At 40.7% G+C, this 20,858-nt stretch overlaps 1 protein-coding gene across 3 annotated transcripts in view; it reads left to right on the top strand.

Annotated features, from left to right (window-relative positions):
- The window catches only part of fer1l6 (fer-1 like family member 6), a 103,985-nt gene that overhangs the window by 61,873 nt on the left and 21,254 nt on the right, over nt 1-20,858 (top strand). The window contains exons 25-31 of one of the 3 annotated variants that reach the window (XM_039738573.1): nt 32-224; nt 1,490-1,599; nt 4,223-4,345; nt 7,547-7,589; nt 12,273-12,332; nt 17,995-18,104; nt 20,541-20,672. In XM_039738573.1, the coding sequence (XP_039594507.1) occupies nt 32-224; nt 1,490-1,599; nt 4,223-4,345; nt 7,547-7,589; nt 12,273-12,332; nt 17,995-18,104; nt 20,541-20,672 (771 nt within the window). The remainder of the gene's footprint in view (nt 1-31; nt 225-1,489; nt 1,600-4,222; nt 4,346-7,546; nt 7,590-12,272; nt 12,333-17,994; nt 18,105-20,540; nt 20,673-20,858) is intronic. The other 2 variants (XM_039738574.1, XM_039738575.1) reach the window with 2 other exon arrangements.

Genomic DNA, 20,858 nt, shown 5'->3' on the forward strand with positions numbered 1-20,858 from the left:
TGACACATCATGTTTATTGAATTTGGAACAGGAGCTACCAGAGAATGAACTTCTTCATCCTCCCCTGAGTATCAGCGTCGTTGATTGGAGGGCTTTCGGCCGAAGTACAATGGTTGGGACTCACGTCATCAACAGCCTGAAGCAGTATGTCTTTGAGTTACCAACACGTCCTGTAGTGTCAGAAGTAAAGGAGGAAAAACGGCATAAGCAAGGTAAAAAAGCAGGTAATGCTGCTGATATGTCTTCCTGTTCAGTCCTAAATCCAAAATGGCACCAGCTACAGAGCAAATGTACAAATGGCATATGACAATGACATATGCATTACATTTGTCATTCCAACAGATGGTGCACCACAACATTTTAGTAATACAATTGTTGTTCCAAAAGAAGGCACATCATAAACATTAACACTGCTTTTATGAATCCCATACCAAATGGAATATAACAGTTACATATGCATTTCCTTTGTCATTCCAACATATGGCGCACTACAAACATTAACATGAATCCCATATCAAATGGCATAAAACAGAGACAGTTGGCACATCACAAACATTTTTTGTAATAAAATGCATTGGATTTGTCATTTCAACAGATGGTGCTGCACAAACATTTTTAGTAATAAAATGCATTGCATTTCTCATTCCAACATATGACGCACTACAAACATTAACATGAATCCCATTACAAATGGCATAAAACAGAGACAATTAATTTTTCATTCCAACAGTTGGCATATCACAAACATTTTTATTAATAAAATGCATTACATTTGTCATTCCAACAGATGGTGCATCAAAAATATTAAGAGTGCTTTTATGAATCCCATACCAAATGGCATATAACAGTTACATATGCATTTCATTTGTCATTCCAACATATGGCGCACTACAAACATTAACACGAATCCCATATCAAATGGCATAAAACAGAGACAGTTGGCACATCGCGAACATTTTTTGTAATAAAATGCATTGCATTTCTCATTCCAACAGATGGTGCATCAAAAATATTAAGAGTGCTTTTACAAATCCCATATCAAATGGCATATAACAGTGACATATGCATTGCATTTGTCATTCCAACAGATGGCACACTACATACATTAACACTGCTTTTATAAATCCCATATCAAATGGCTGATACCAGTGACGTATGCATTGCATGTTGCACTTCAAACGCTAATACTGAGGTCTATGTTGATTATTTAGATTTCAGCACATCTTCGATGAGTAGCACAGCTAGAATAACAAAAAAATGGAAAGCTTCCAAAAGGGTGAATTATTTTTATAGGCACTGCATGTCTTTTATAATTTGGAGACGAAAACCGTACACAGGACTCCAAACAAGGCCTCACTGGTGTGTCGTACGGCTTAACCTTCCTCTACACATCAGGCTGACTGATCGTTAAAGGGATGTGTAATGGCTGATTTTCTCAGCTAGTGATTCATTGTGAGTAATTTATTTGCTTTGTTGCATTTCATTTTAGTCAGTGTTGTAGAAGAAGTCGACGTGATAGATGCCTCACCCCCAGACATTTACGTGAACATAGATCCAGAGCCTCAAGCCAGTCCTTCAACAGAAGCTCCAAAATCAAAGGTACTGAACCATCAGTATTTTAATTCAGATCTTTTTTTTTATCTCATTTTCTGAAACCGATTTTCCCACCGAGGGTTATGGTGGCAGCAGGCCAAGTAGGTTTCCCCAAAACTTTCCTGTCCCCAGCTACAAATTCCAGCTCTCCCAAGAGGATTTCTGTTCATTTCCAAGCCAGCCGAGAGATGAAATCCCTCCAGCATGTCCTGGGTCTGCAGCAGGGTCTCGGTGCCTGGAGCAGTTCTAGAAGGTTCTGCGTGGCAGGCATCCTTACAACATGCTCGGACCACCTCATCTGGATCCTCTTGATCAGGAGTAGCAGCGACTTTCCCAGTTTGCTGAGCTTCTCATCCTATCATTGAGTGTCAGCCCCTGCCACCCCGTGAAAACACCTCGTTTCTGCCCGTTGTACTTGCGACCTCATTCTTCTGCTCATTGCCCACAGCTTTTTATGATTATGCCAGCAATCATGGGATCCATTTCTCACTGCAGTGCCAGTCGAAGCCCATTTGGAGCTCTAGGTGGGGTTGACAGATAAGTTATCCATATGGGGTAGTTGGTATTATTAGACTTCGGCAACCTGTATGGTGCCCGGGGCACATGCCCCTTCAATAGCACAAATGGTGCCCCTTTGCACATACAGTGCATTCAGAAAGTATTCCCAGCGCATCACTTTTTCCACATTTTGTTATCTTACAGCTTTATTCCAAAATGGATTAAATTCATTTTTTCCCTCAGAATTCTACACACAACACCCCATAATGACAACATGAAAAAAGTTTACTTGAAGTTTTTGCAAATTTATGAAAAATAAAAAAAACTGAGAAAGCACATGTCCATAAGTATTCACAGCCTTTGCCATGAAGCTCCAAATTGAGCTCAGGTCCATCCTGTTTCCCCTGATCATCCTTGAGATGTTTCTGCAGCTTCATTGGAGTCCACCTGTGGTCAATTCAGTTGATTGGACCTGATTTGGAAAGGCACACACCTGTCTATAGAAGGTCCCACAGTTGACAGTTCATGTCAGAGCACAAACCAAGAATGAAGTCAAAGGAGTTGTCTGTAGACCTCCGAGACAGGATTAGATCGAGACACAAATCTGGGGAAGGTTAAAGAAAAATGTCTGTTGCTTTGAAGGTCCCAATCAGCACAGTGGCCTCCATCATCTGTAAGTGGAAGATGTTTGAAACCACCAGGACTCTTCCTAGAGCTGGCCGGCCATCTAACCTGAGCTATCAGGGGAGAAGGGCCTTAGTCAGGGAGGTGACCAAGAACCTGATGGTCACTTTGTCAGAGCTCCAGAGGTCCTCGGTGGAGAGAGGAGAACCTTCCAGAAGGACAACCATCTCTGCAGCAATCCACCAATCAGGCCTGTATGGTAGAGTGGCCAGACGGAAGCCACTCCTTAGTAAAAGGCACATGGCAGCCCGCCTGGAGTTTGCCAAAAGGCACCTGAAGGACTCTCAGACCATGAGAAACAAAATTCTCTGGTCTGATGAGAAAAAGATTGAACTCTTTGGTGTGAATGCCAGGCGTCACGTTTGGAGGAAACCAGGCACCGCTCATCACCAGGCCAATACCATCCCTTTAGTGAAGCATGGTGGTGGCAGCATCATGCTGTGGGGATGGAACTGGGAGACTAGTCAGGATAAAGGGAAAGATGACCGCAGCAATGTACAGAGACATCCTGGATGAAAACCTGCTCCAGAGCTCTTGACCTCAGACTGGGGTGATGGTTCATCTTTCAGCAGGACAACGACCCTAAGCACACAGCCAAGATATCAAAGGAGTGGCTTCAGGACAACTCTGTGAATGTCCTTGAGTGGCCCAGCCAGAGCCCAGACTTGAATCTGATTGAACATCTCTGGAGAGATCTTAAAATGACTGTGCACCGACGCTTCCCATCCAACCTGATGGAGCTTGAGAGGTGCTGCAAAGAGGAATGGGCGAAACTGGCCAAGGATAGGTGTGCCAAGCTTGTGGCATCCTATTCAAAAAGACTTGAAGCTGGAATTGCTGACAAAGGTGCATCGACAAAGTATTGAGCAAAGGCTGTGAATACTTATGGACATGTGATTTCTCAGTTTTTTTATTTTTAATAAATTTGCAAAAACCTCAAGTAAACTTTTTCATGTTGTCATTATGGAGTGTTGTGTGTAGAATTCTGAGGAAAAAAATGAATTTAATCCATTTTGAAATAAGGCTGTAACATAACAAAATGTGGAAATAGTGATGTGCTGTGAATACTTTCCAGATGCACTGTATATCTAAAATTTAAGGAGCATGTGCTCTTTCACTTTCATAAATGGTACACTCACTATCATCAGAGTTCTCCTACTTGGGGTCCCACATGAGCGCACCCTCAGAAAAACAAATGGCACCCCTTTGTTTACAAACAACAGACATTATCATCATACTTCTACAACCCCAGGTCCCACTCAGTTTCCAAAGCATGCGCTCCTTAACCTTCATAAATGGCGCCCCTCAGGTGATGGTGCCTTTGGACTGACCAGCCCCACCTTACTGTCTTATAGCTGTATCAGATGAGATGGGGGTCCGGCTCCCTATAAGATGGGATCAGTAGATGGGATGGTGACTAACAGGACAACTTTAAAATGTCATACAGATTTCCAGAAAAACATGTCGAAGATCCACAAAGAGAAGGAGACGCACCATAGCCGATGAATCAGCAGAGAATGTTATTGACTGGTGGTCGAAATACTACGCCTCCCTGGAAAAGGTCAAACAGGTGAGTCGTTTTATTTCTAAATGAAATTTCTTGACCGTGTTGTGTGTCATGACACGAATCGTCACATTCTGGCGTGTGAATTACACCTTCTTCTTTGGGGATAGTGCCACACTGCTTTATCAGGCAATCCAGGGAAGTGTGGTCCGTTTTGTCAACCATATGGTGGAAAGGTAGAAGGATATGTGGGGAAAGAAGGAGGAAGGAAGGCTGGGAAGTGAGATCCATATGGAGTACGGTGAGTAGGTCCCTTCAGAAAATAAAGAGCAGAACTAGAGGGTGTGCAGAGAAGGGAGAACAGACAGTCCTTCTACACTCTTGAATGAGATGGCCACATGAGGACCCAATATTGATCTTCTAAATTGCCCAAATCATTATTTTCACTTGAAAGAATACTCCACTCAAAAATAAAATATTTTTTATGTGTTGCTTACCCCATACACTTTGTAGTGATACCCTGGGGAAGATGTTTGATCTCATGTTTTCATGCAGAATAGAGACGATCAAGTGTCTGATGTAATAGGCCTCTATGGTGACCAACGTTAGATAACTTCTTCTTCTTCTTCTTCTTCTAAAAGCTTTTCCCACTTTTGGTTCGCAGTACTTGACCGGCCTACTTGATTCACTTTCTGCTGTACCCTAACCGTTTCTTCCTCAGACCCTCACATTACACAGCCCATCCCCTCTCCCTTTCATTGTCTTCTTCTCCCTCCATATCCAGGATTCTTCTCCGTACATTGGTTACCTCTCTTCTTATGATAAGCCTGTACCGCTTCAACCTTCTTTTCTGTATTTTCTTAGAGATTCCACCTCCTCCTAATTGCACCTCTGATTCTCTCCTTCCGGATCTTGCCAAGTTTTGTCGCCCCACACATCTACCTCAGCCTCCTGTAGCGTCTGGTTTCCTTTCACACACCTTTTTAACTGCCCAGGTTTTTCGATCCATACGACAATGCCAGTCTGCCCACTCGCTGTTTTAGACACTTTACCCTTCACCCTTGAACAGACTCTTTGGTCACATGACACTCCTGACTTCTTTTTCCATTCTATTCTGTGGTTTATTTGTAAATCTAGCTCTCCATCCTCTGTAATTGAGGATCTGATATATTTGAACATTTCCACCCTAAATCACTTGGGTTCTTTCTAGCATCATTTTTTAATGCCCTGGTGAGGCCACATCTGGAGTTCTGTGTGTAGTTTTGGTCTTCATTCTACTTAAAGGACATAGCAGCACTGGGAAAAAGTCACTCTTCCCGAGACATTATCTAGTGTGCAATGTCCTTCTTGTAGCCTGGTGACCTAAACTGCACACAGAACTCCAGATGAGGCCTCACCAGTGCATCATAAAGGTTAAGCAGGACCTCCTTGGACTCGTACTCCGCATCAGGGCGCTATATAAGCTGACATTATGTGAGCCTTCTTAATGGCTTCTGAACACTGGCACTTGACAGTATCAAGTCCACTACGACCCCTAGCTCCTTCTCATCAGGTGTATTTTTAATTTTCAGACCTCCCATTGTGTATTCAAACCTAAACCTGGAGGCCTAAGCTGCACCCAGAACTCCCAGATGAGGCCTCACCAGTGCGTTATAAAGCTTCAGCAGAACCTCCCTGCACACATCAGGGCGCTATATAACCTGACATTCTGTCAGAATTCTTAATAGCTTCTGGACACTGTCTGGAAGTTGGTTGTGTCAAGTCCACTACGACTCCTAGCTCCTTCTCCTAAGGTGTATTTTCAAGTTTCAGACCTCCCATTGTGTATTTAAGCTTTACATTTTTACTTCCTACGTGTAATACTTTACATTTACTGAGATTAAATTTCATTCGCCTCAAATCTGCCCAAGTCCATCTGTGATAATTCAACAGATTCTTGATTATCTGCCATTCCACCTAGCTTGGTATCATCTGCAAACTTAACCGTCCCGTTATTTATATTCCTATCCAAATCATTTCTATATACAGTATTCAAAATAGAAGCAGCCCCAGCACTGACCCCTGCAGGACACCCTTCTTAACATCACTCATTTCTGATGAGGTTTCTCGCACCATCACCCTCTGCTTCCTGTGTCTGAGTCAATTCCGCACCCATCTACACACTATACCCTGATCTCCCACTTCTTTTAGTTTGATGCCCAACCATTCATGTGGCACAACTTCATAGACTCAAGTCCCAGTTTAAAAACAAAGGTTTATTTCCCCCCAAATACCTCATATAAAGGCTTCAAAAAGGGAATAAACCAATCGCAGCACAATTCTTCTCTTTCTTTCTTTCTTTCTCTCTCTCTCTTTCCACTCCTCCAGGTGAGCTTTGTCCTTCTCCTCTCCCGACTCCGACTCCCCTGGATGAGGTCCAGTAGTCTCTTTATCTTGGACCCAGGAGGACTTCAGGTGCCAACGCATAGCCTGATGGAAGTACTTCTGGGTCAATCAGGAGTCCCACAAAGTAGGGATTGTTAATTCCTTCAGCTCCCCCTAGTGGTCCCCACAGAATCCAACAGGGCTGCCTCACAAGACCGCAGGTTCCAACATGTTCTGTGTCTGTCTGTATGGGGATTGTAACCCAAGGAAGCTGCCATCTAATGTACTGGGGGGAAAAAATGTCCCGAATACGTTGCTTTCATTGGTCCTTCCATTATACTGGCCTCTCAACCAGGTATGGACCCTTGTTCAGTCCTGGCCGGGATGCCAGTCCCTGCATGCCATCCATTACACACCTTATGAGTAAAAGTGACAGTTTTAGGTTTGAGTCGTCGTGATTGGAGGAATATTACGGACACATTTAAATAAATACTCGACAAAAAACACGTCTATTTAGTTTTGTCTGAAATATTTCTTCATACAAACCACATAGGGGTAAGTAACATAAAAAATGTCATTTTGGGTGGAGTATTCCTTTAAGTGTTAAAATAGATGGTGCATCCTGGCCTGTCTTTACCAGCATTTTAAATGTTTAAATTAAGAAAAGACGCTTCCTTGGATTAAACATTTTCACCATACATCACAAGTCAGAGTTCAGTATTCATTCTTAACATAAGTCCTTTCATCCACTGCTGTTAATGAAAGCATATTGTGAATGAGTGTCTATGTATGTGGTATATTTGTTAAGCAAAAGCAAATCAATTCTAGTGATTTTCATAAAAACTGTGATTAAAAGCTAAAATAAATCAATTAATAAATAAATATCCTTTGTTTTACCTGAAGGATAAGCTGAAAGGCCAGCCTTTTCCGACTCCGGACACAAACGGTGAGTATTAACGTTCTTTTGTTTTTAACGAAACTCCACTTCAGTGTTCCACGTGTCTTTCCTGCTTTGGTGTGTCATTGCGTTTATTTCGACATAAATCGGCCAAAACAAAGACAAACTCAATACAATCTTCCCCACTATGATACGCCCCAATACTGCCAGTCTGTTTTAAAACAGTTTGTCGTCAGTCAGTCAGTCATTATCCAACCTGCTATATCCTAACACACGGTCACGGGGGTCTGCTGGAGCCAATCCCAGCCAACACAGGGCACAAGGCAGGAAAAAAAACCCTGGGCAGGGCGCCAGCCCACTACAGGGCACGTTTATGTCGTCGTTGCTGTTATTTACAAACTAAAAAGCATTTTTGAGAATCTGTAAACCGCAAAGGTGACCGGCAGTGATGAGTGAAACCCATTGAAGTCGGAACAGAAATGTTTGTGAATTTCAGCAAACTCTGCAAAATGCATTGACGTCACAGGGGAAGGAGAAGCTAAACTAGCTTTGATTGGATTATAAACAGTTCAATGGTCTTTGAAGTGTCCTTGGGTGCCATCTATGCTGGACTGATTATATGTGACCTGAGCTGTGAGGCAGTAAGAACTGACCCTGGCACCACTGTGCCTCCCTGAGATCAAATGTTGCCAAAAATGTTATTTGTTTTTAATATGTTACTTACCTCATGTAGATTGTAGTGATGGCCAAGAAAAAAACTTTTAATGCAAACTGGAGAGACCAAAAATGTAAATGAATAAATAACCACTTTGTACCTACCTACCCATTCGTTTGCTTGTGACGGCCACTACAGGTTACTATTGGATTATTCCAACTCCTTATTTCCTCCTGTCAATCATGGCCCAGGAGGCGTGTCCTCCCCTAGCAATCCAAATCCCTCCTCCCAGCTCTTCTCCATTTCTCACACTTCAGTGACTGAGCGTCCGCACACACACAGGTCTGCATGGAAATGATTTCTCGGTCCCTCTTCTTAACCACATCTGCCATGGTTTCATCGCCATTGTAGGTACTGATTCAGTTTGTGAATGAAGTGAATGAGAATTGTGTAACTCGTTTCTGTGTAATAATTCAGTTCATGAATCAAATGGGCGAGAATCAAGCAGATAATGATTCAGTTTGTGAATTACATGATTGAAATTGTGTGACTCATTTGTGGGTAATGACTCGGTATGCAAATGAAATGAAGGAGAATTGTGCACCTTGATTGCAGGTAATGATTCAGTCCACAAATCAAATTAACAAATCATGTGCCTTGTTTGCAGGAAATGATTGCTTGTTAATTGAATGGAAATCATGCGCCTTGTTTGAGGGTAATGATTCAGTATAATTAAATGAGCGAAAATTGTGTGCCTGATTTGTGGGTAATGATGCAGTTTAATTAAATGAGACTCATGTGCCTCATTCTCAGGTAATGATTCAGTTTTTTATTTAAATGTAGGAGAATCATACACCTCGTTCGCGGGTAATGATTTGGATAGAGCTCAAAAGAATCAGTGAATTATTCATGCGGTGCAGTCAATGAACCCTAAAAATGTGTGTGTTAAGTAAAGTTGAAAGCAAATTATTATTATTATTATTAATTACAATGATATTTTTATAAGCTTTGATTTTGTGTGACTAATTTGTTCAATGTACAAAGGGCCAGGAATGTATTAGTTTAGTATTATTTTAATGTCTCTTTAGAACAATTCCTATCAAAAATTGTAAGAAGCAAACAATTAATAGTTTCTCATTTAAATGTGTTACAACTGTATTGTATTTATATGATGAATGAGAGAACTGTCAGTGACAGAGTTCTCGTTCGGCAGTAATAATTCAGTTCAAATGCGAAAGAATCGGAAGTGACGTTAATGAGAACCCTGAATTAGACGGGTGGCACTTGCACATGCACTTTAAACGACAAGATGCCGATGGCATCGCGTGTGTGCTGCAGAGCTCCTGTTGCACTCTGCTGAATCGATTCGTTCAACTCACTGAAAAGAGTTATTTTAAAAAAGACTAATCGCTCCGGAATTGCCCATTGCACTAGTATTCCCTGCATGGGTCCTGGGATGTGGGAGGAATACTGAAATATCCCAAGGAAAAATGAATGCAGGCAAGAGGATAATATGCAATTCATGAGTTTTGTTTCTCACAATTTGATTTGAATTTGGATCAGTTTTGGGTTATTAGAAATTTAGGACGTCTTATTTTCTGTGTTTTTGTGACGCCATTTTGTTTTTGCTATTTCCTTTGGTCCTCTTCATTTTGGGAGTTGTACAATATATTATTCATTAGCCATGTTATTCATTGTTGCTGTGCCTGTTGCCAGTCATGTGACTTATGATGAGTTACATCTTTGTACTTTCCACTATTTATGACGGCAGTGTGACATTCACTTACTCTAAAGATCTTCGGTTAGCATTTAGCTAAATAGGAGAAAAGACTCGTTAGATACGGCAGATTCACCTACTGAGATGGTTTTCAGCCTCCATGTTTGTTTAGCGTTTTGGATTTTGATGACCGTCTCTGTTTTTTGACATCCTGGTTCTTTTATCTGTCTTTCTGGTCATTTTATGCTCTATGTGGGACTTGTACAGTGCCTTTAAGAAATATTCTGACCACTTAACTTGTTACACGTTTTGTTCTGTTGCGGCCCTGGGCTAAAATCTTTTAAATTTCTCTCATCAAGCAACACTCAATACACCAGAATAACAAAGCAAAAACGGGATTTAAAGAGTTTTTGAAAATGTACAAAAGAAAAAAAATGTGTATATATTGTAAAAGAGGAGATAAAGACAAGAAGAAGGTTTGGGGATCCACCCTTTATATTGTCTGAAGTTTTGCTCCATAGATTCAAAAGACGGAGTCCTGAATGGAACTGATTAGAGAGGGTAAGTAACTGCTTTTATAGGCTGTGGTAAGGAAGAGGAGGGTCCAACAAGGCATTACCGGAAGTGAGGTCAGCAGGAGGGCGTGGTCTGAAAAAGGAAGTGGAAATGAGTGAGGCTGTAGTCAGTCTTCTCTTCTGTGCTTCTGCAGAGGAGGGCGACGAGATGTTAGTGCACTTCATCAACCCCCTGCCTGGAGGTTTACCCTTAGTTAAGCCCATTGACTGCCTCCCGTGCACCCATCTTTATAATATATATCCCATTGACTCAAGTATTCAGACCAAGTGAGGAAAAAGCAAATCATGAGGTCAAAGGAACTGAGGGAAGAACTTAGGGACAGGATTCTGTCAAAGAAGGGACCTGGGGAACACCACAGGATTGAAGGTTCTCAGAAACACAGTGGCCTCCATACTTCTTAAATATGAGAAGTTTGGAAAATACCACAACTCTTGTTAGAGCTGGCCAAACTGAGCAATCATGGGAGATGGGCCTTGGTAAGTGAGGTGGCCAAGCAACCTGATGGTCACTCCAGCTGAGCTCCAGAGAACCTGTGTGAAAATGGATGAAACTTGCAGAAGAACAACCGATACTACAACACTCGACTGATCTTGTCTTTTGGACAGAATGGCCAGACAACCCATAAAAGCCCACAAAAGGTCCCTAAAGCACTCTAAGACTATGAGGAATAAGATTCTTCAATTCTAGAGGTCATGTCTAGAGGAAACAAGGCAGCGTTCATCGCCAGCTTAACACCATTCTGATGTTAAGGCATGATGGTGACTGTAGACTAGTCAGGGTTGAGGAAAAGTTGAATGAAGCAAAGTACTGAGATGTCCTTTATGAAAACCTGGTCCAGAGATCTCTGGACCTCCGAACAGCTGGATGGTTCTCCATGCAAAGAACAACCAATGAGTGGCTTTGGGAAATCTCTGGAGCCTTTATCTGAACCCAACTGAACATCTCTGGAGAGAACTGAAAAGAGCTTTCCACTGGTGGTCTCCATCCAACCTGACAGACTTGGAGAGGATCTGCAGAGAAGAACAGCAGGAAACACCCAAATCCAGGTGCATGAAGCTTGTGGCGTCAAACCCAAGGAGATTCAGCGCTGGAATTGCTGCTACAACTAAGTATTGAGTGAAGGGTCTGAAGAACTTGGGATTAATGGGATATTTCAGTGGTTCATTTTGAAGAAATTGGCCAAAAAAGTCTCAACGATGATCACCTGAGCCAAAACAAAGGGAAAGAATACTTGTGTCAATGGGATATTTCAATATTTTATATTTTTTAATAGGTTTTCAAAATAATTGTAAAATTCTTTGTTCTCTGTGTCATTCTGGGGTACTGAGTGTTGCGTGATGTGGGGAACAAAGGAACCGAAACGATTTTAGCACAAGGCGGCAAGATAAGAAAATGTGAGAAGGGTCTGAAGACTTTGTGAAGGTGCTGTAGGTTCTTCCCAGTCCCAGTGCCTGTGTCGGTGCCCATGTTGGTGTTGGTGCCAGTTTGTTTCCACAGCCCAAATGCCCTCACGCCCAGTTAACGGCCTTCATTGTGTGAGCTGCGTGCTCTGCGATGGGCTGGCATTTCCTCTCCTTGGCCCTCCAAAATGTCTGGTTAGGAGGGTGAATGATGGCAGCATCTTCTGAAAGGGTGGATGACGACTTGAATTCTGCCCAGTATGACCGATCGATGTGAGACAGAGAGATTGATGTATTCAGTTGATATCAAATGCTCTATTATGATTTCATTCAATACTAAAATACTTTTTTCCCCCACCAAATTCTTATGCTTTTTGGACCAGCTGGCAAAGATGCTGTCATGCCACTGCAGGCCTTACTGTCCCATGGAGTTGACACTTTAGGTAAGGGTTTAGCTCTCACTTGTTTTTGCTCTTTGAAATTTACAATATGGAAATTGTTTTAACATTGAAAAGAAAAATCTATCAGCTTTTTAACGTGCCTATAAAAAATGTAACATTCTTTAAATAAGCTTATTTTGTTAAAGGGGTCCCTGAAGTTTGCACTAATTTGGACTTTATAAGAAAAAAAAAAAAAAATAACAATAGAGCAAAATGGAATGGAAAATGGTGACTCAGTGGTTGGCACTGCTATTGTGCACCCGGGTTCAACTCGAGGTACCCCAGTTCTCTGCATTCAGATGACTGGTCAACATGAATTTTTGAGGCTGAATCATAAATGTGCCCTGCATTGGTCTGGCATCCCATCTGTGGTGGGTCCCTGCCTTGTGCCTCATGCTGCTTGGACAGGCTCTGAGCACTCGGGACCCCAGAAGTGTATAAGCAGGTGTGGATACTGAGGGACAAGTCTGACCTAAAATACAAAGAGGAGACAGAAGGGGAAGATCACGATGGCCTTGTGGTGCCTAAATCGCTAAAGCGCAACAAGGTCGAAACAATGATGTGGATAACAAACAACTGCTATTTATATAGCGCCTTTCTGCAGTCAGCTCCACCCCAGTCTAAGTTAACTGACTCCTTTAGGATCGCACTGAGTGGGGGCTGAACTGCGGTTTAATGCCCAGAGCCATGTCCTCTGAGCCACACAGCTTCACAACTTTGTTTATATAGCGCCTTTTTAGATTTAGGAAATAAAGTATAAAAATACAAATAACATAGCAAATAAGAAGACCAGCAGTCAATCCCAAACCCACAAAGATAGCCATGAGGTTACACAGCCCATCCCGCCACAGTTGTGCTTTAGACAGATTAAAATGGCAAATAAGATGAAAAGGTTAGGCACAGGTCTGGTATATAGCGCCTTTCTATAGCAAACACCTGTCTGAGCTGCTCCCCGACTGCCCGCCTGCACCCAGTGCTGCCAAGATGGGCTTCTGCCCTGTGACTGAACCAAGCTAAGCGGGGAGGACAATTGAAATGGCTGATGGTATGCTGTGTGGAGTTATGTGGTTGTGTGTCATGTTATGTCATATCATGTTATCTTGTGTAATATCGTATTATGAAGTGTTGTGTTGTGTTACGTCTGTGGTGGTGTTGTTTTTTGTTGAGTTATGTTGTGTAATTTCATGTTATAAAGTATTATTTAATGCTGTTTTGTTGTTTTATGTTGTGTTGTATTGTGTTATATCACATTATGTTGTGTAATATTATACTATATTGTGTTGTGTAATTTCACAATACATTGTGTTATATCATATTATGATGGTGTTATGTATGTGTCTCTGTTTTGTTTTATGTTGTTTTGTATTGTGTCATATCATATTGTTATGTTGAGTTATATATCTGGTGTTGTGTTGTCTTTTGTTGAGTTATGTCATGTTGCGTAATATCATATTATAGACAAGTGATGAGAGATTGTGGCTATGAGTTCAATCTTAACCTAACTGATCACTTTCTAAATTGTCATGGAGGCACAGTGACTTGTGAAGCCTTGTCACTTTATGCATCCAAGTTTGATCTTTGGCTCAGTCATTGTCCAGGTGAAAGTTTGTATGTTCTCCTCCCTATACTCTCCAGTTTTAAAGATGTGAACTTTAGACAAAATGGCAACCCTGGTCGCTGCAGTGGTTCAGTAGCTGGCAGTGCTGCTTCACAGCCCCAGGGATCAAGGCCAGATATAATAGATAGACAGATATGAAAGGCACTATATAATTGATAGACAGATATATAAGGCACTATACAATAGACAGACACATATGAAAGGCACTATATAATAGACACACACATATGAAAGGCACTATATAATTGATAGACAGATATATAAGGCACTATACAATAGACAGACACATATGAAAGGCACTATATAATAGACAGATATATAAGACACTATACAGTAGACAGACAGATATGAAAGGCACTATATAATAGATAGACAGATATGAAAGGCACTATATAATAGACAGACACATATGAAAGGCACTATATAATAGACAGATATACATGTATAAGGCACTATACAATAGACAGACAGATATGAAAGGCACTATATAATAGACAGACACATATGAAAGGCATTATATAATTAATAGACAGATATATAAGGCACTATATAATAGGCAGATATGAAAGGCACTACACTTTATAATACATACTGCCTTATATATCAGTTATTCCTTGTAGGTTGGAGGCTCTAGCTTGAATTTCCCAGCTCCACCATTGTCTTTTCAAGCTTTATCTTTTCTCCTTGTGTTATTACAGCTTTTTATATTGTTTTCAGTTGGAAAATCTAAGCGGTCATGGAGGCGTAGTGGTTAGTGCTGCTGCCTTACAGATGCAGATTCAGTTTTATTCTGGTAACGATCTGTTCTGCTTTTCAATGTCCTCCCGATTTCCTCTCCATGGATGCTCAAGTTTCCCTCCCATTCTAAAGATGTGCTCCTTAACGTGACGTGGTAACACACTGGTCAGTGCTGAGGCCTCATAATTAAGGAATCTGAGCTCAGTTATTGACTTGGCATGGATCTTCTGGTTTTCTCCCACGTTCCAAAGATACAAACATTCATTTGAATGGAAGAGGAAGAGCTGCCTGCTTCTCCTGGAGTCTTAATAGAAGAGATGATGCTGTGGATGGCCACATTTGACCTTCCTGGGCTTGTCTTCTTTTGACAGAAGTGTGGCTCTCACCTCACGCCTTTAGGTGTCTGTAGCCCAACTAGATGAGTCGAGGGGGTTTACCTGTGCTAGACGTCACCTGGAGGTGCAGTGAAGTGTCACGGTACCCGGTCCATTACAGATCTTCATAGAGGACTATGTCAGTGTGACCTTAGAATGGCTATGATGTACAGTATATAGAGTACAGTATGCTGTTACAGCAACACATTTTTAAATGCAAATTAGAGATAATATGCCAAAATTTCCTTCCCTTCCACCAAGTTGTATTCCTGAAGCGATGCTGCCTAGTTTTGATTAAAGTATCGGTGGTATTTCTAGGTTGACTTCAAATTTTAAGGAATTTATCCCAGGGGGTGAGGGGGAAATGGTCTTTCTTTTAGAAGTTTAAATAAGGAATGGAGCGCAGCTATTCAGAAAATAAAATTCCTAGATTTGTGCAAAGCGTACTATAATTGAGGTAAGAATTTAACATCCGGCACATTTGTCTCTCATTTAAAACTTCCTTTAAAGTATCCAGGACAAGGGGGCTGCCTCTCTGGGTCATTTGTTTTGGGAGTGTTCAAAGAACTGAGGCCTCTCTCCGGTTACCTTGGGCATTAAATCACTGCCGGCCCTCTCTGTTGCAAAATCAGACTGGATACGCTATGCAAGGAAAACTCGATTACCATGTCTGCAACTGCAGTAAATAATATTAAAATGTCCATGAAAAAATCTCAGACTAATCCACAACTCAGTTATCCAGTTGTATTCTCACAATGTCCAAAACGCGTGCATTGTTTTGGTAGAATATTGTCAAATAAATACTTGTAGATAATCAGAACAGTGCATTAAAGTGAAGCGTTTTCAAGTGAACTCCAGCTTTTGTAATGAAGGCAGCAAATTTCTCAACAAATTTCGTTGAAGAGGAAGTGTGACGGATTTCAACAAAATCGGTGTACTGGCCCTCATGGAAATGAAACATATTGTAATATACCCTAAAAAATATATGAGCGTATCTTTCAATATAATGTAACATATATGCAGTTCAAATATATCTGAAATATAAGAAACATATAAAATATTCCAACGAAAACATTTCCAAACAGACTGTGTGTATAAGATGTACACTATACTGCGTGACCAGACCCTTGGTGGATTACTCTTTTAACGTGGAGCCAGTTCAGTCCAGTTTTCCCAGTGATCCCAGTTCATTTTGAACTTCTTCTAACTCCCTAAAAGTACTTCAAGTTGGTTCAAGTCCGCCAGGGTCAACCTTATTATTAACTGTAATAGCCTAAGGATAAGTTTAGATTTTAATTTGTACTGTTTCACAGTGTAGTTTGGATATCGCAATATAAAAAACTCCTGTGAGGCAGCCATTGGATACACTTTTCAATTTTAGGGTAATATATTTTAAACATAGACTGCAATATTCAACAATGACAAGTATAAACTCTTTAAAAAATGCACAGTATATTATTCCTAGTATTTTAAAATACTTCATTGTAAGAAATATATTTTTATATTTTGGAGATATATTGCAGTATATTAAAATGGCAGTAATTTATATATTTTACAATATATTTTAGTATACTTCAAGATATTGTAACACATTTCCTTGTCATTTTTTAATATATTTTAAAATATATTCATACAGATAGAAATGTATTTATTTAAAATATGTTTTAGATGCATTTCATTTTTTTAAGGGGGAGCCCACTTGTTTCACATATGCAGCAGACAGACAGACAGACAGACAGACTGTAACAACCACAGTAGGTGCTTTTCACCTGAGATGCAAATACGCCTAAAAAACCATACGGGTGAGACGCGAACTGCAGTGCGTCTGATTGCGGTCAGACATTCTGCCGATTACAGACTGGTACCACGATGGCCATTTCCAGCTATTAAACGTAAATATCATAACGGTTTTCTTTGCCTTGGTCTCGACGTTCTCGTTCCTGTTCCCTCTCTCCTTGCCTTTTGCTTAATTTTGCTTAATTTTAATACACAATGGGTGGTCGGAAAATCGAGAGTCCACCTTATGAGAAGGATTTAGGAGTCATAGTGAACTCTAAGCTATTGAGTTCCCGACAGTGTTCAGACGCCATTAAGAAGGCTAACAGACTGCCAGGTTATATAGCGCCTTGATGTGTGGAGTACAAGTCACAGGAGGTTCTGCTCCAGCTTTATAACACACGGGTGAGGCCTCATCTGGAGTCCTTGGTGCAGTTTTGGTCTACAAGAAGGACATAGCAGCACAAGAAAAGGTCCAGAGAAGAGCGACTAGGCTGATTCAGGGCTACAGGGGATGAGTTATGAGGAAAAATTAAAAGAGCTGAGCCTTTACAGTTTAAACAAAAGAAGATTAAGAGGTGATATGATTGAAGTATTTAAAATGATGAAGGGAATTAGTCCAGTGGATCGAGACTTGTATTTTAAAATGAGTTCATCAAGAACATGGGGACACAGTTGGAAACGTGTGAAGGGGAAATTTCACACAAACATTAGGAAGTTTTTCTTTACACAAAGAATGATAGACACTTGGAATAAGCGACCAAGTAGTGCGGTAGACAGTAAGACGTTAGAGACTTTCAAAACTCGACTTGATGTTTATTTGGAAGAAATAAGTGGACAGGACTGGCAAGTGTTGGTGGGCTGAATGGCCTGTTCTCGTCTCGAGTGTTCTAATGTTCTCGTTTTCACCCGTCTCTTTCTCTCGTTTTTTCCTTCTATTCCCACGATTGTGCCCTCAGACCCCTTTTATCCGCAGCTGCGTTAACTGCCTGTGTGCATCACAGTTGGCCAATTCCCTCATCAAGAACTCAATCAAGATTTTAGCCTCAGTCCCCAGAGGGTTAAATCATACCAAATGACAATAAATAACTTAAGTAAATAAAAAAAATGGAGAAAATGGATTGATATTTAATTAAAATTGCATTAATTGTGCCCACAGTGAAAGGACCTCCTGACCAGTTTTCCGTAGTAATTGAAGATGGAGAAGGCAAACGAAAGCCGCTAAGAAGGACAGGCACTCATGGTCACACCAAACTGGCGACTTTGCAGGTAATCAACACATTAGATCTAAAAGTATGTAATTTAGGGTCATGTTGCGGGTGGGGGTGCCTAACCTCGCAGCACAAGACAGGAGATGGTGTGGGGCTTAACACAACAGGAATGGGCTTGTTCACTATGGAGGCATTAAATGTGTGTATTTAGTAAAAGGACAGAGTTTACAAAAGAGCTCAGTGACCTCGTAATCTATCGGTTCATGTAAATGTACATTTTAAATCTACCTGTAGGGGGGGATTCTCAGGCTTCACCTGATCCCAAAAAGAAAGCATAGTGGAGAAAATACCAACAGATAACGCAGGGAAGGGATGAACAAAAGGAGTAACCACAAAGCAATGATACGAAAGGGAAAATGATCGCCACCCTGCTCTTCTAGGCCAATCTAAATCTTTAAGGATGCCATTGCACCCATCAAAACTAAAAACAACAAATCAAAGTCAAAAAGCATAAGGGGATGTGATGCTGGCACCAGGGTCAGCCATTATACAGTGCCCTGGAGCAATATTCAGGTCAGGGGCCCAACAGAGCAAGATCCCTTCTGTCAACCAGCAACCTTCCAGATACCAACACAGATCCTTAGCCTCAGAGCCATACAAAAAAATCCAATAAACAAAAATGGAAGATCAGATACTCGGTGAAATAGCAAAACTCTCACACAACATGCAAACTGCATGGAACTCACTAAACCAGCCTGCCTTTAAAGGCTTTCTAAGGATGTAGTGGTCCCTTAATGGTGAGGTAATGGCGGCCCCGCCTCCTGAGGATCCACTCACACAATACAAGGAATATAGTAGAACACAGTCACACGCATAGAAACCAAATAATAAATAAATCATTCACAAATAACCAAAGTATAAAATATATTATACACATCTACTAAATGATAAACGAACAGAGCAACATTAGCAGAAACGACAATAACAAATGCACACAAGCGGAGAGAAAAAGGCAGAAAAAAGAAATGTAAACATTCGCCTGTGGACGAACCTTGGCTAAAGCATAACACGATAAAATCTCTCAAAAAATAAATATACAGCAAATTCTTTGTTTCTTTTTTCTGTACAAATTCATAAAAATAGGAAGCCGTGGTTGTGGCCTTTATATCCATGACCCTGTGGTGTCACAGCTGCTAACTACCGGGTCATTTCCCTAGCAATGCGTCAACAACCATTCCACAAATTTAGCAGTGCCACCGTAAACAAATTGATGTTGCTGAAAAGACAATGAAATAAATCATCCATTAAATAACATTTTGTGGACACAAACTAAGTTCATATTCTGAATTTTGGGGTTAAACCCTGCTAACAATGTGTAAATATTTTTAGGAAAGGCAATGAAAATCGTAACCTAGAAAATATCTGAGGTTTGTAAAACCAGGAAACCAGTCTGCTGTGTAAAAACCCAGTGATCTTGTCTAGAGCTCCCTCTGGTAGACCCATTTGCTTCTGCACTTGATGCTCTGTCCTCTCCGTTGGGTAGTTGGATTCCATATTACTTCCATATTTCTGACCCCTGGAGGACTTCTAAGGTGGTTCCTCACTGACCTCCATCCAGTCCAGTAATTAGCTCCTGGGCTCCCACTACTGTGAACACTCTAATGATGACCCTCCCTACTGACCGTTCCTGTCTCTACACTCTCAGGACCTTATAAGATCTTGTAACTCTCTGCTTCTGTCAACAAAAGGGGATCAAGTTTCAAAACTAAGGTTACAAGTTCCAAACATACGACAAAAGTTCCACAAGAGCAAGGATGACTGTAAACTCTCAGCTTGTATTAAAAACAATGGGCAAGCAAAGAAGCTCTATAAATGAACGCTTTACTTATAAAAATACAGAAAGAATCTCAGCAGAGCGAAAAAAAGGCAGAATCCTAAACGAGTCCTAAAACAGAATCCAAAATTGGAATCCATTACGAAGCAAGAAAAATCAGATCAGAAATGCAGGAAATCCAAACGGCACACAAGCCTTACAGAACCAAAAATGAATGATTCCCAACTCCTGAGCCTTCTCAGCTTACATAAAAAGGCCAGAAGGAGGACTCAGGAGTGGTGACGCCAGGACTCAACTCATGAGGAACAAGGACAATAAGTAAACTTAAAGATACAATACATAACCAATAAAAGACAAAATCGACATAAAAGTATGAAAAATTAAGCATACAAAGAAAGAGAAAAAAAAAACAATAAAACGTACATAACAGGTAGTGCCTCCTGCTGGTTAAAATATGGGTTTATCTCGACACTCTTCCTCCTTTAGTATTAAAAGAACACAAAATATCAAAAACAATAAGTGTATAATTTGTATGGCTAAGGAAGGGATGATTACAGGGAGGAACATACAGGTGACAAAGTAAAGCAGGTGACCCAAATTTTACCCTTAAAAATTGCTGTTTGTGAACATTCTTTTCCTTTTTTTTCCCCACTTTTTTAGATATATGATAAAGAGTTGGAAACGGAGTTTGGAGATTTTGACGATTGGGTTAAAACATTCGATTTGCTACGGGGCAAAGCGAGCGAAGAAGACAGCAGCATTCATGAGGACAGAATTGTTGGGAAATTTAAGGTTGGTGACTTTTTTACAAGCTAATTTGCATTTTTCTAAAATGTAACTGTATTTAAATACTTTCTTTTTCCACAGTTTTCTATTAAGGAATATTTCAGAAAAAAATTAAATAATCAAGTATGCAAATTGATAGGTAGATTGTGAATGTGAACTTAAAATCGTAGATGAACATAACTAGTTAAATGT

The sequence above is a fragment of the Polypterus senegalus genome, chromosome 16 (assembly GCF_016835505.1).
Source record: "Polypterus senegalus isolate Bchr_013 chromosome 16, ASM1683550v1, whole genome shotgun sequence".
Lineage (NCBI taxonomy): Eukaryota > Metazoa > Chordata > Cladistia > Polypteriformes > Polypteridae > Polypterus > Polypterus senegalus.